The sequence below is a fragment of the Vanacampus margaritifer genome, chromosome 19, assembly GCF_051991255.1.
Source record: "Vanacampus margaritifer isolate UIUO_Vmar chromosome 19, RoL_Vmar_1.0, whole genome shotgun sequence".
Lineage (NCBI taxonomy): Eukaryota > Metazoa > Chordata > Actinopteri > Syngnathiformes > Syngnathidae > Vanacampus > Vanacampus margaritifer.
The window spans coordinates 13,877,433-13,892,620 of record NC_135450.1 but is presented as its reverse complement, the minus strand read 5'-3'; the positions used below and the strand labels follow the sequence as shown (position 1 = coordinate 13,892,620).

Here is a 15,188-nt window from a genome sequence, read left to right as displayed (position 1 = left end):
AAAACCTCGCTACCCTAGCGCTGATGCTAAAAACGGAAGGGAGGATCCATTTCAAATGCTAACCGGAGGTTAGCATCGACTTCCTTTATATAATAAATATTCAAAAACAAATGCTGTGGGAACACATACTATATACTACATATTATAATAGAATTCAACCGTAACTTTCTTCTGTACTCACTTTATGTATGTTAACAAGAGAGAATGGTTTTATTATTGACACAAAAATCTATACACTAGCCTTGTATACTTCATTAAATTTGTTGATAAGGTCACCCTATGGGCTTGTCATTCAAAGCAGATAATCTTAATAGCGAAAGTTAGTGCTTAAGTGACACCCATTGAAAAGGAATGGGTGTGGGTGTCTAATTTTATGCCTCTATTTTTTTAAATATTCGGCCAATTGTAAAATTTTTATTATTTTAAAATGTAAAATAATCGGCCAATCAATAATATTAAAATATATACCACATAAAATAATCTGCTAATATTAAAATGTTAAATGAGTAAAAAAAAAAAATAAAAAAATCAGCCAATTTATTATAATCAGCTAATAAAAACAATAATCGGGCAATTAAAATATATACCAAATAAAATAGACCAATAAAATTTTTGTTAAAAGATTTTAAAATAATCGGCCAAATAATAATTTATCGGCCAATAATCGGCAAATTAATAATTTATCGGACAATAATCGGCCAATTAATAAAATAATCGGCCAATTCAAAATGTGTTAAAGATTTTAAAATTTTAAATAAATCAGCCAATTAATAATAAGTCAGCCAATAATTGGCCAATTAATAAAATAATCGGCCAGTTAAAATATATACTAAATAAAATAATCGGTCAATTTTAAAATTTTAAAGAATCGGCCAATTAATCGGTAATCAATACTTTTTTATGCCAATAATCGGAATTGGCCCCAACCTCCAAAAATGCAAATCTGTCGGGCCCTAATCATAAGCGGTGCCATAACCGTGGAAGCACTTGATGTAATATATGTCGACAGGTGTAAATTTCCTCGCCAGATGAGACGGATCGGTAGGAGGGAGCCTCGACTGCAATCGTTTCCTGCATTGAATCAAAAGGGCCGGCCGGGAAAAGCGAGGGTGGGAAGTGGAAGCCGGGGGTCACCGAGCGCGGGGATGTGCACGCTTCTTTTTCTAAAGAGGGGTCAGCGCTCCACATGTGGGGGTGGGGGGGGGTGCGCGTGTTTGCATTCGAAGAATACTAAGAATGCGAGATCCGGGCCTGCCGCGTAATCCCGGGCAAAATCCCAGTCGGCCAACAAGTCCGCTATCAGTGGGAGCGTCTGCGATAAGGATCAGCGCAATGATTGACTTCGTTTGTGGCCCACGGGAACATTTCCCGTCTCGGATTTTGCGGCGTGCCGGTTTGACCAGATTCAGTGAAAGCAAAAATTGTATTATTCAAATATCAAATGTTTGAGCTGGTCCTTGCAGTGTCACTGACATCTTCCTGATTTATTGCCTTGTGATGGGACATGAGGTCATCATGATTCATCCCGTGGCCAGTAATCGCCGCATGTAATCTTCATTAATCTGTGATGTCAATCCCGGCTTTTAGTTTTACTAGGGCTGAGTCTACGCTATCCCGGCGAAGGGCAACGCGCCATCCCATTTCTCGGGTTTCTTTTTTTTTTTTTTTTTTGCGATACCCCCCTCGGCCACATCTCGGCGGCTGGCTCCGAATGGGGATAAATAACCGCAGTTCTCATGCATAATTGAAACGCTGCTGTCTGAAAACGGGGGGGATTAGTCTTGTGAAGTCGTGTTAGTAGATTGCAGTGCATTTATATTTTATAATTAGTCGTTAAGATGAAGTGACGGCAACTATTCGGTAGTATGCCAAAAAGGTCGGGAGATTTTCCACATTTGAAGGTTGACGATGAGGATGCGGAAGAAGAAAGTGGAGCCAACGTGATGCCGAGGAGGGGGTACCCCGATCATAAATCTCCACTTGTCTGGCACGTCAATCTGTTCGGAGGAGAGGATGAAAGACCTCCAATGGCTAAATCCTTGCAAATGGGAAAATGCTGGCAGTACATTATTTAGTATTTGGAATTTTGGCCGTTTTTGGCACTTGCTAATGAGAACATCAAGTCTTACAACGCCGCTTGTCTCGTTTTTGGGATTCGCGTTGCAAATCAGATTGCCTTAATATTAGATTCTGACGGTATAACAACAATATGAAAATATTGCTTCATATTGGTATTAAAATGAACGCCTTAAAACGGTCTTTAAAAAAAAATTTGGGCTAAGTAAGAATTTTTTTTTCATTTAAAATACATTTGTCTATCATGTTAAGTTTAAATAAACATTTAAAAAATAAATATAATTTTTGGGTTTTTTTCCAGATTCATACTGTGCCCCCCTTGAGACTTGTGCCCTCCCCCATCAAGAAACTCAGTTACCGCTTTTTTTTATTTGTTTATTTTTTTTTTTTTTAACAACAACGCACATTAATCAGAGCATTGGCAGTACATTATTTAGTATTTGGAATTTTGGCAGTTTTTGGCACTTGCTAATGAGAACATCAAGTCTTACAACGCCGCTCGTCTCGTTTTTGGGATTCGCGTTGCAAATCAGATTGCCTTAATATTAGATTCTGACAGTATAACAACAATATGGAAAATATTGCTTCATATTGGTATTAAAATGAACGCTCTAAAACGGCCTTTAAAAAAATATTTGGTTAAGTAAGAATTTTTTTTTCATTTAAAATACATTTGTCTATCATGTTAAGTTTAAATAAATAAACATTTAAAAAATAAATATAATTTTTGTTTTTTTCCAGATTCATACTGTGCCCCCCTTGAGACTTGTGCCCTCCCCCATCAAGAAACTCAGTTACCGCTTTTTTTTTTATATTTTTTTTATTTTTTTTATTTTAACAACACCGCACATTAATCAGAGCATTGGCAGTACATTATTTAGTATTTGGGTTGTTTTTGGCACTTGTTAATGATAACCAATACAGAACAGGCCTTACAACTCTTTTATTGGGATTTATGTTGGAAATAAGCTGCCTTAATTAATTAATTAATTAGATTTTGACAACAGTGAGCAAAAAAATTGCTAAATCTTGGTATTAAAATGAATGCTCTAAAATTATCTTAAAAATTGTATTTGTAATATCTAAATAAATAAATAAAAATCCCATTAAAAATAAGTTTGTTAAATATAATAAAATATTTAGTACAGAAGAAATGTCTATCATGTTGACTTTAATTAAATAAATAAATAAAAATTTGAATTGTTTTCCAGATTCATACTCCCCTTTTTTTTTTTAATAATGCATAATAAACAGACCAACAAATGTTTTAATATATTTTTTTAAATCAAGTTAACATGAAAGAGGCGGCTCACTTACTCAACTCGAAACGCAAAAATAAAGTTGTCAACATTGCTTATGTGATGGTTCAGCACAAGCAGAACTAAGCATATATCAGAAAATAAGGTAGCAAAATAAATAAATAAATAAATAAAAACAAAAATGGGAGAGGCATCACTGAAGAATTCCCTTTCCTTTTCATAATGGCCAAAAATGAATGGTATTTGCGGTCACAGGTTGTCTGGCAAGAGTGCCAGGAGAGGTTACAGTGAAGGCAAGGCATTTGGCTCGCTAGCGTACGCCGGCTGTGCGCGCGCACACACACACACACACACACACACAACACGGCCCATTGAGCAGGCTGCTATGATGCCAACGGGGTCATTAGCCATGCACTTCCAATTCAACACACGCCGCCGGTGCTAATTAACCAGCATGATCCAGGACTAGCCAACATGAACTGCACAGGGAGAACAACTACCTTGACCGGCACAATGTTTATTTGATGATGACAGCGTAACTTTAAAACATAGACTGATAGTTTTTGTCATCCTAAACCTTGAGAAATGATCTTTTTTAGAGTCAGTGAATACAGCGCTTTGTTGTCCAAAACAATTTACCAAGCTTCATCTTCACTTTTTAAAAACATTATTGGAATGTATTTATGTGGCCGCGTCAACCTATGGATCGTTTTTCCTTTTCAGAATTAAAATAACTTACTTTAACCTTCAGAAGGGATTCCTGAAGGTTAAACCAAGCATCAATGTCATGTCTGACGTAGCAGCTAGCGCTAAGCTAACTCCAGTGGTTAAAAACATGTAGTAGCAAAATATGGTCACATTAGCTTTGTAAGTGGTGTAGCGGTGTATGCTATGTATGTGGCCGATTCGCTAACGCAAAGACTGTTTTTCCTCTTTAGTTTAAAATAACTTACTTTAACCTTCAGAAGGGATCCTGAAGGTTAAACCAAACACTAGCCAACGGCAGAACCCAGTTTTTTTTCTCTCTTCACTTTTTGTTCAAGTTTTAAATCCATCTATGTCATGTCTGACGTAGCAGCTAGCTAGCGCTAAGCTAACTCCAGTGAGGGTTAAAAACATGTAGTAGCAAAATATGGTCACATTAGCTTTGTATGTGGTGTAGCTTTGTATGCTATGTATGTAGCCGATTCGCTAACGCAGCGGCGTCAACCCAAGGACCATTTTTCCTTTTTAGTTTAAAATAACTTACTTTAACTTTCAGAAGGGATCCTGAAGGTTAAACCAAACACTAGCCAACGGCAGAACCCAGGTTTTTTTCTCTCTATTTTTTGTTCAAGTTTTAAATCCATCTATGTCATGTTTGACGTAGCAGCAAGCTAGCGCTAAGCTAACCCCAGTGAGGGTTAAAAACATGTAGTAGCAAAACATGGTCACGTTAGCTTTGTGTATGTCAACGTGTGTGTTCTATTGATCCATTACTCGCAGACGGTGGCTCATTTGCCTGAAGACATTGAAGAGTTGCCACGGCGATGGGCACGCGCCGCAAACATTAGCAGGCTAATTCCCGATTCCAAAGTAACAGAGGAGGCCTGAGCGCAATGCAGCACCACCTCCCGTCCAGGCCCATTAGCATTTCAAACGGGTTCAGCAATACAGTGACGAGTTAACTGCCCATGTAATGACATGCGTTAATCACCTCCGCAAAACGCCCGTGGCACCTGCACAAGGAAGGGGTCAACGGGGTCACGGTAACACAGACAAAAATGTTTCAACAAATGGTGGTAACGAAATGTATGAAACTGATTTACAATGCTAACAATCAGACAGCAGAAAAACTGCAGCTAGCATAGCGGCGCGCAGAACGTCACAAACCTTGCAGCATCCTCACCCGCCGTCATCACAATGCTGCTTTAATCGCTCTACAAAAGGCAGCCGGCCGCCTCACAGAAAGCACGCTGTCGACTTGCCCCGGCCGGTAAGCCCCGCCCACTCAGCTTAGGAAGTTTATTTCTGTTGTACAAGTTTCCATGACAGCCCATAACCACTTTGAATGGTGGTTTACACATTCAAAACAAGGCCAACTTCAGTGGCGCTCGGGCAGCGACCCGGTCAGGTTGGATTTCCATACGACCATTTAACAACCATTTTATTTTTGAATAGCTGCTTGATAGCAGACAAACACAGGGTGGGCACTTCCATGAATTGATGTATAATTAGATGCTGGCATTTAATGAATAGCCTCAGCCGGTGATTGATGGAACAGCTACAATTGATAGCAGTGGACACAATAGTACTTGAGATCAATGTCCAAATTGAATGGAAGTGTGAGACAACAGTATGGTTTCATGCCAAAGAAGAGGACCTCAGATGCATTATTTGCCTTGAGGGAGTTAATAGCAAAGTACAGGGAACGTCTGAAGGAGCTGCATTGTGTCTTTATCTATTTAGGGAAAAGCGGAGCAGAGTAGCAGAACTGTGGTGAGGTGTACTCTAAGTGAAGGTAGTGGTGGGAGTGCATCAGGGATCAACGCTAAGCCCCGTTCTTTTTTGCAACAGTAGTGATGAATAGGCAAGATGAGGGTAGACCGGAATCCCCGCGGACAATTTAAATCAGGGAGCAGGTGAAGGAATTTTCCAGAACGGAGAGGAATAAAATGGAATCTAAGTTGACTCAAGAGTCTCTGATGAGGGCGGCCATGATGAAACAGTGGCATTGAAAAAAAACCAACAGCAGAGATGGAGGTGATGATTATAGGAATGAGATCATCAGAACAACAGCCAAGGTTAGATGTTTTGGCGAGGAAGTTAGAGAGCAGACTTTCAGAGGGGAGACGATGAGTGTAGTGGCGACAGGATGATGATGATGATGATGATGATGATGATGATGGAAGTGCCAGGGGAGAGAGAGTAATAGTGAAAATGTAAGCGAAGGTTTATATATGTAGTGAGAGAAGACACTCTTCCGCTAAATGACTTTTTGTGAAATAGGCCTCGGCTCAATAAAGGTTGGGAAACTGTTCCAAGACCACACACACGACAATGAGTATTAGCTGGAAGAATACGAAATGTAGCGCGAGACAATATTCAAACGTTGAACGAAAAAGGTAAACACAAGCTCGAGACTTGGAAGACAAAACACCAGACGCCGCAAGCGTCACTCTTTACGCTCCTTTAAGCTCAAAGCCTCGGGAGTTCTGGCCGACGAGACAATTACACGATCAATTCAAAGCTGGGCTAAACCACAGGTGAGTGGCTTTGCGCATAACAGCCCTCGGACCCAAAAAAAAAAAAAGGGAGGAGGAGGATGGGGGAAGGAAGGCACCGGCGCGGGCAAAGATAATTGTTTACCACAGGCCTATGTAGCCGTCTCCTAGCAACAGCTTTTGACAAGCGGTGTATCAGGTGTGGCTGAGCCGCGGCCGCCTCCGCGCGGCCTCGCTCGGCGTGCTCATCTCGACGCGTAAATGAAAGCGGAGGTGACTTACAGTACAAGTCCTGACTCAAAAAATGTTCAAATGAAGCGCTACTGCGGCTTCTGTCCAACTTCTTTGTAACATTAAGCGCCATGTGGTGTGTCATGCTGGTCCGATTTTGAGAGGAAGCTTTTTGTCTGGTACAAGTCGGGAATACCGCACAGTAACAACAAAGCATATCAGCAAGCTTTTCGTGTTAAACCAGATACCAAAATTCTGTTAAAAAACAACAACAACAACAACTGTAAGCTGTAAACTATTCATTAAATGGAAACCGAACGTAAAATGCTAAGCTAGCTTCCTGCTACACTGCCCTAACAAGCACTGTCCCCGATTAAAAAAAAAAAAAATTTCTAATAATATATGTAAGATGAAATAGTGTCGTCTCAGCGGCCAAAATATACGTATTACGGGAGATTAAGAAGTTATTGACCTAGTGTAGCTAACAGCTAGCTCTAACCTTGTTTACTCATGGAATAATGTTGAAACATCATCTGTAAGTCATTTTTAAGATACTATCACGTGTGTAATGTAGATATAATGATGTACGTGTGAACTAAACGGTAGTTAGTGCTTGTATAGCTGAAGTGGTAATCGCTAGCGCGGTAATGCTAATCGCAATTGCTGACCGTTTAGCTTAGGCTAATAAATTATGAGTATGAAATTTTACTGGTGGCCAGAGGTGGCAAATCCAGGTCCAGAAAGTAAAAACCCTGCCACTGCTTGGCTTTAGCCTCAGGTGCTAGTTAGCTAGCTCCCCAGCTAGCTCCCATGGTCTTTGTTTACCTGCTAGGGAGCTAGCTAGCTAGCTAGCTAGCACCCATGGGGCTCATTTATCTGCTAGCCGGCTAGCTACCGCGGTCCTCGTTTATCATTTTGTGCGTGTGGTTTTTAAAGTGGGATCTGTGGAACACACTAGAAGTAAACTTTTGACTACTTGCTGAAATCCGGCTGGCAAAGTTACACTTCTCTTAGCTCTTTTGATGTAGAAAAGTAGTTTCTGTCGATTTAGTTTCACAAATATGCGGGCTAGTATGGATTTAACTGGTTTGGTGACATCGGTCTAGTTATTGGATATTTATTGAATAAAAAAAATAATTAAAAATCAGTTGCAACATGTGACCGCCGGGCCACCCGAAGTGTTCTGATACTGGCCCGACTGAGCCACCAGTAGAGGTGCCAAATCCAGGTCCAGAAAGTAAAAACCCTGCCACAGTTTGGCTTTAGCCTCAGGTGTGAGTTAGCTAGCTCCCTAGCTAGCTACCATGGTCCTCGTTTACCTGCTAGGGAGCTAGCTAGCAGCCATGGTGCTTGTTTATCTGTTAGCTAGCTAGCAGACAAACGAGCACCATGCTACTAGCTACCAAGCTAGCTACCTGGATTTATTTTTTCTATTCAATAAATATCCAATAACTAGACCAATGTCACCAAACCAGTTAGATCCATACTAGCCCGCATATTTGTGAAACTAAAAGGACAGAAGCTACATTTCTACGCGGGTATGAATGAAAACAGTTAAGAGAAGTGTAACTTTGACAGCCGAATTTCAGCAAGTACTCAAAAGTTGACTCTCGTGTGTTCCACAGATCCCACTTTAAAAACCACACGCATGGCTGGCTGCACTTGACTGCATCTGCTTGAAAGTGCACGCCGCCTGCATTTGACGGACACGTGGCTGGAGGAGGGAGCCAAACCCGTTCAAATAGTTCTCTCCAGTAAAAGACATTCTCGCGCAGGTCTGTGCAGATTAGCACATGGTTTCAATACAAGTCAGCGCTTCCTCTTTTGATACGGTCACGTTTGAGAATCAAAGTGTTCGTCGATGATCAAATGGAAGCAGGAAGGTTCTACAAAGTGTGAAAAGCTAGTGCTTTGATAAAATGAGTGATTTTGATCATCATGTTGAACATGTTGAACAGTCTGAAATTGCTCTGTTTGTTGTGTTTGTTTTACAAAAAAAAAATTGTCTTCCTTCAGTGGAGGCTAAAATAGTGGACAGTTAAAAAAAAACATATTTACACTTATTTTTCATAATTATAATATTATAGGATGTCAAGTTTAACGTGTCTGTCATAGTGAAATATCGATGGCAATAAAAACATTTAAGAAATTCTATATACAGTAATTAAACAGTAAACAGCTTGCTAACTAAATAAAGTCTAAGTGAAGGTCCGCCATGTTGCTCATTAAATGCTAACATTAGCCCCCTCCCCACCCCCAAAAAATGTCCACCCTGTCAACATTACAAGCTCAAATCTGACATGATTTTTTTTACAACACATTATCGACTCAACAACAAGAAATTGAAGTTCAGGCTAGCATAGCAATCAAACATTTAGCTGACCATTTGTTGCTAGGCAGAATTCAGAGGGCTCAATCATGCAATAAACAATTAGTGTTAGTATAAGCCACACCCATTCCAAGGACTGAAGCGCAACCTGAGGGCAGACCACATAAAATAAGTAGAAAACATAAACAACTGTAAACACATTTCACAAATTAACCACTGCTCTGTATTAAATATAAAAAGACATTTGAAACAAATGTGTTGTTCCCATCAATTCCATAACACAAGCTTAGAGGTCCTCAATCACATGTCTCTTTACTGGCAGTAAAAAAAAAAATTAAAAAAAAAGGAAGAACTGGACAAGTACTGGAGGCGTTCCAAAAAAAAATTACGCAATCCGAGTCCAATCAGATATTAGCGAAAGCGTCACGCTGGACACCGAAACCAAGCTATGAAGTCTCGTCACGGAACAAGCCGCTCTTACCAGAAACGCGAGACGTCAGCAACATGTTCTAGGGTAAGATAAGCTCATTATTTCGACACCTTTTAGAAGGGACAAACTGAAAATGTAGGCTGCGCGGATTAGCACGAGCTAACGTTAGCTTCTGATAGACCCGCTCGCTTGGCGAAGACTTCTACGGCCCGGTGATGTCACAGAGGAGACGGCGGCGGGCGTCAAATGTGTCAAATGGGCCGTCAGCCAGATGCCGACGGCCGACGGTACACTGCATCTTTGTTTCCCCGGCGCGCACGCAGCAAGCGGCCCGCATGGGTCGTGTTGTGACATCTTTGTTCGCTGTAAAATATATTCACTTGCCGGTGTATATAAACAGGTTTAGTTGTTATTTTTAAGAGTAGAAATTGCAATCAAATCAATCACTTTGTCAATATTGTGCCGGTAAAGCTCATGTGCCAAAAGTACTTGCCAACAAAAGCGGATTTATTATCACAAAAGAAGTTCTCTTGTGCTTGAAATAGCGTGGGAGGTAAAAGACTTTTTAAGCTAATTCATTAGCTAGCTAGCTAGCTAGCGCTTGTTTCATTGGAAAACACACAAGCGCCCGATTCGATTTGACTCACAATTCACTTTGATTGATTTTGGATTCAGTTAAGGATTTCACGCGATCCCAATTTTTGTGTTATCGATATTTATATAATACGTTAAGAGATAGATATGTTTTTTTCAGGGCCGATGTGGATTATTAGAGTCAATATTTGGAGCCAATATTCATTTTCAATAAAAGGGAAGACATTGGCATTATTTTTTCAATTAATTTTTTTAAACTCTTGCTCTTATTTATTTATTCATTTTAAGCATATGTTTACTGAACAACGTTTAGGGTACGTAAAATATTGGAGTTAAAAAAAAAAATCTTAGTCAATAGACATCTTTGTTTTACAAATCACAAAGTTCAGGGGCAGTAGCAAGTCTTGAAAAGTTTTCCAACAAAAACACAACGTGCTGAGAGTTCCCAGGGTCAGAAGAATTTATAAAAATGTAAATAATTAGCAGCCTGAACCCCCTCAAACACTTTTTAAAATGGATCTTTTATTCTTCAAAATGGCCGATGCCGATATTCGTCAAAATGCTGCGTATCGGTGCATCCCTAATATACATTCAACTTTTATTATTCTTTTATTGAAATAATTATAAATATAAACTTAAAAGATTCCGACTTGCCTTAAAGTGCAATAAATCCCATCTTTTGCCAAATTAAGAAAATACTTTAAAATCGCTCAAGCTACAAACAAGTCAAACCAGGACAACTAAAGCACGCGCAGCTAATTCGCCAGCCCCAAATCATCCTCAATCAACCTTCGACAGTGAGACGAGCTTAATTGCCTTGGAGGGGCCACCTGGCACCCACAGCAGGGGAGGAAGCGGCGGGACGCCCGAGGGGGAACCCCAAACCCAGGACCACTCACAGCATATTATCATCTCGGGTCAGAGTCGAGCAGGAAGTACGACAACCGCGATCCGCTACTTGTTTGTGAAATATAGGTTCGAGAAAATTCATTTTGGATGACATTGGAAAACGTGAGCGTCTCTGGGTAGAAACCGCAACGCGGATCCCACTTCACGGTCTGCATATTAAAGCACATCGGCCTCGGCCTGTCCAATTAACCCGCGCTGGCCTTGGCAGGTGCTTAGTGGTGCGCGGGAACAAAGCCAACGCTCGTATCAGGGCCACTCTCGGAGAGACGACCCCCAGGTGACGTGACCAAGACATGCTATCATGTAGTAATACTCGACGTGATATTCCGCATTTGAACGTCTCGATCGTTGGACCTAAATTGAACATGTTCGCTCCCTTGCAATTAAAGTTCTTCTGCTTCTACCATAATGACTGAGTTTCTTCAAATCTAATTTAATGCTGTGTATATATATATATATATTTTATTTTTTATTTTTTTTAATTTATCATAATTGCATGGTTTTCATAGCTAACTCTCGCAAATTAATCACACATTTATTTATCTGTTCTAAATGTACCATACTTTTTTTCTTGAGGAATAATACGGTGTCTTTTAGTTTGTTAATACATTAATTTCATAGTAATTTGTAAAATATTTGAAGTTAAAAAAAATTGCAACAAGGTGGCATTAGTGTTTCATGTTAGACGTTAGTGACAGGAAAAGTACATTTTTCTTTTCCAATTAATTGGCACTCAGGTTGTCCTTGGGGCTAACTAGTGTCCGTTGGCTTTTTTTTCTGAAGTACAATAGAGTAAAAAAAAAGAATTTCATAGTAATTTGTAAAAAGTTAAAATGATATACTAAACAGGTAAAAAAGGATAAGAAACGGAGTCAGATTTGCGATGAGGCAATTTTTCTGCAACAGGGTGGCATTAGCGTTTCATGTTGGACGTTAGTGACAGGAAAAGTACATTTTTCTTTTCCAATTAATTGCCACTCAGGTTGTCCTTGGGGCTAACTAGTGTCCGCTGGCATTTTTTTTTCTTAAGTACAATAGAGTAAAAAATATATAATTTCATAGTAATTTGTAAAAAGTTAAAATGATATACTTAACAGGTAAAAAGAGTAAGAAACGGAGTCAGATTTGCGATGAGGCAATTTCTCTGCAACATGGTGGCATTAGCGTTTCATGTTGGACGTTAGTGACAGGAAAAGTACATTTTTCTTTTCCAATTAATTGGCACTCAGGTTGTCCTTGGGGCTAACTAGTGTCCGTTGGCTCTTTTTTTTCCCTCCTGAAGTACAATAGAGTAAAAAAAAAAGAATTTCATAGTAATTTGTAAAAAATTAAAATGATATACTAAACAGGTAAAAAAAAAAAGAGTAAGAAACGGAGTCAGATTTGCGATGAGGCAATTTTTCTGCAACAGGGTAGCAGTAGCGTTTCATGTTGGACGTTAGTGACAGGAAAAGTACATTTTTCTTTTCCAATTAATTGCCACTCAGGTTGTCCTTGGGGCTCACTAGTGTACGGTGACTTTTTTTTTTTTTAAGGACAATAGAGCAAAAAAAGAAATTCATAGTAATTCGTAAAATATTTGAAGTTAAACATTTTTGAAACAAGGTGGCATTAGCGTTTCATGTTGGACGTTAGTGGACGTTTCAAATGAATTGGAATTCAGGTTGTCCTTGGGGCTAACTAGTGTCTGCTAGCACTTTTTTTTTTTTTTTTTTTTTTTAAGGACAATGTATATTAATCAGAGTAAAAAAAAAAAGAATCTGTACTTGCAGCATTTTTGTCTTGCTCCATGCTTCCTCCACCTCTTTGGAAAAAAAAAAAACTAATTGGAGGAAATGAAGTTAAGTGGCTCATTTAATCAACTCTGCAAGCAACCAATCATATCTTGGTCGTGCTTAGAAGTCCATTCAGAAAAATAAAAAGGGTGACTGGTGACAGTCAGTATTGGCAGTAATTGAAACCTTGACTTTTTTAAACCCGTCAAACCGACGAAAGAATGGATTTTCAATCTCACCGACGGTAAAAAAAATCAATTCATTCGCTCTCAGTGTGAAGACTGCAAAGCCAGTTTTCTTCAATGACACATTAACTATTAACTTTCATCTTCATAATTGCTGCTGTAGCGGTGGCGCAAAAATGCTGGCGCGCTTACAGCACATATTCAAGGACATGAACTTATTGTGAATCATCTTTCCAGACAGGAAGTAGACACGTTCACCACCCGCACCAACAAAATAAAAAAATGATCAATCGCTTACCGGCCACGCAAACTGGAAGGGGATCACAACCTTGCCAGCGTCGCTGATTTTGTTGTTGGCCTTCTGAAAAGTCAACATATTTCCACCGAGAACTTGCGTCGATCCAGCTCCGAAGGTGCAAGGCCCCCCGGTGGTGACGTCCACCTGGTACTCCTTCAGGCACACTTTGAAGTACGTGTCGCACGGGTCCTCCACGCAGCGCAGGTCCTCGTTGGAGCTCCTGGGGCCGTCGCAGCACTCGCCGCTCGCCAACTCGCCGTTCACATTCTCCACCGAGATCAGCTGCAGCTCGAAATAGCCTGTTGACTGCGACGCCTGGAAACAACGTTGGCGCAAAAATGGCCACAATTACACCGCAGCCGACACTCGCTCGTCCGCCTTTCAAGTCCACCGTTACGCTCGGGTTTCATTCACGCTGTCGATTTACCGATTTGGTTTGTTGTGTTTGGTAGTAGTGCGGCGCTGCGCACTCGAAAAAAACAGTTGGGTCAAAAGTAACTCAATTAGGGGTCAAAAATGGACCCATCCGCTTTATGGGTCCATTTTTGTTGGGTCAAATTGACCCATCCGCTTTATGGGTCAATTTGACCCAACTTCTGGGTTGTTTTATACAAAATGACCCAAGTCAAGGATCAGACCAATATTAATGAGTTGTTTTACACTAAAAAGGACAATTTCTTGACTCAAAGTTGGGCTAAATTGACCCAAGTAGAGGATCAGTCCATTTTTGATCCATAATTGGGTTACTTTTGACCCAACAGTTTTTAGCACTCTAGAAACAAAACTAACTGTTTTTAGTGTGCAGCTTGTGCACTCTAAAAACAGTTGGGTCAAAAATAACTCAACTATGGGTCAAAAATGGACCGATCCACATTATGGGTCAATTTTTGTTGGGTCAAATTGACCCATCCGCTTTATGGGTCAATTTGCCCCAACTTTCTGGGTTGTTTTATACAAAATGACCCAAGTCAAGGATCAGACCAATATTCATGAGTTGTTTTACACTAAAAAGGCCAATTTCTTGACTCAAAGTTGGGTCAAATTGACCCATAAAGTGGATTGGTCCTTTTTTTGACCGATAATTGGGTTACTTTTGATCCAACTGTTTTTAGTGTGCAGCTTGTGCACTCTAAAAACAGTTGGGTTAAAAATAACTCAACTATGGCTCAAAAATGGACCGATACACTTCATGGGTCAATTTGAGCCAATTTCCTGGGTTGTTTTATACAAAATGACCCCAATTTTTGACCCAAGAGTTGTTTTACACTAAAATACCAATTTCTTGACTCAAAATTGGGTCATATTGACTCAAGTAGAGGATTGGTCCATTTTTGACCCATAGTTGGGTTATTTTTTTACACAACTGTTTAGTGTGCAGCTTGTGCACTCTAAAAACAGTTGGGTAAAAAATAACCCAACTATGGGTCAAAAATGGACCGATCCACTTTATGGGTCAATTTGAGCCAACTTTCTGGGTTGCTTTATACAAAATGACCCCAATTTTTGACCTAAGAGTTGTTTTACACTAAAAAAAAAAAAAGTATCTTCAAATCGTATTTTTGCCTAGAGGTATCAAAAGTAATCGCTTATCAATTTAATCGACACTTATTATAATCGTTTTGAGCCATTGTTTGGCTTTAAATTGTCAAAATTGGGTCATCTTGTATAAAACAACCCAGAAAGTCGGCTCAAATTGACCCATAAAGTGGATCGGTCCATTTTTGATCCAACTGTTTTTAGAGTGTATTATTTGATTTCTGTGACATATACAAGGACCCGACAGCCAATTAAATTGGTGATTTATGGACCATCAAACCTTGGCCAAATGGCCGATGTTTGCAGATTATTTTTGCTTTTATGTACTAGGGCTACAATTCAATCATCATTCTTTAAAATGTT

At 39.7% G+C, this 15,188-nt stretch overlaps 1 protein-coding gene across 2 annotated transcripts in view; it reads right to left on the bottom strand.

Annotated features, from left to right (window-relative positions):
• jag2b (jagged canonical Notch ligand 2b) overlaps positions 1-15,188 on the bottom strand; it is a 61,132-nt gene that overhangs the window by 44,079 nt on the left and 1,865 nt on the right. For both annotated transcript variants that reach the window (XM_077552837.1, XM_077552838.1), the window contains exon 2: positions 13,290-13,604. In XM_077552837.1, coding sequence (XP_077408963.1) covers positions 13,290-13,604 — 315 coding nt within the window. The remainder of the gene's footprint in view (positions 1-13,289; positions 13,605-15,188) is intronic.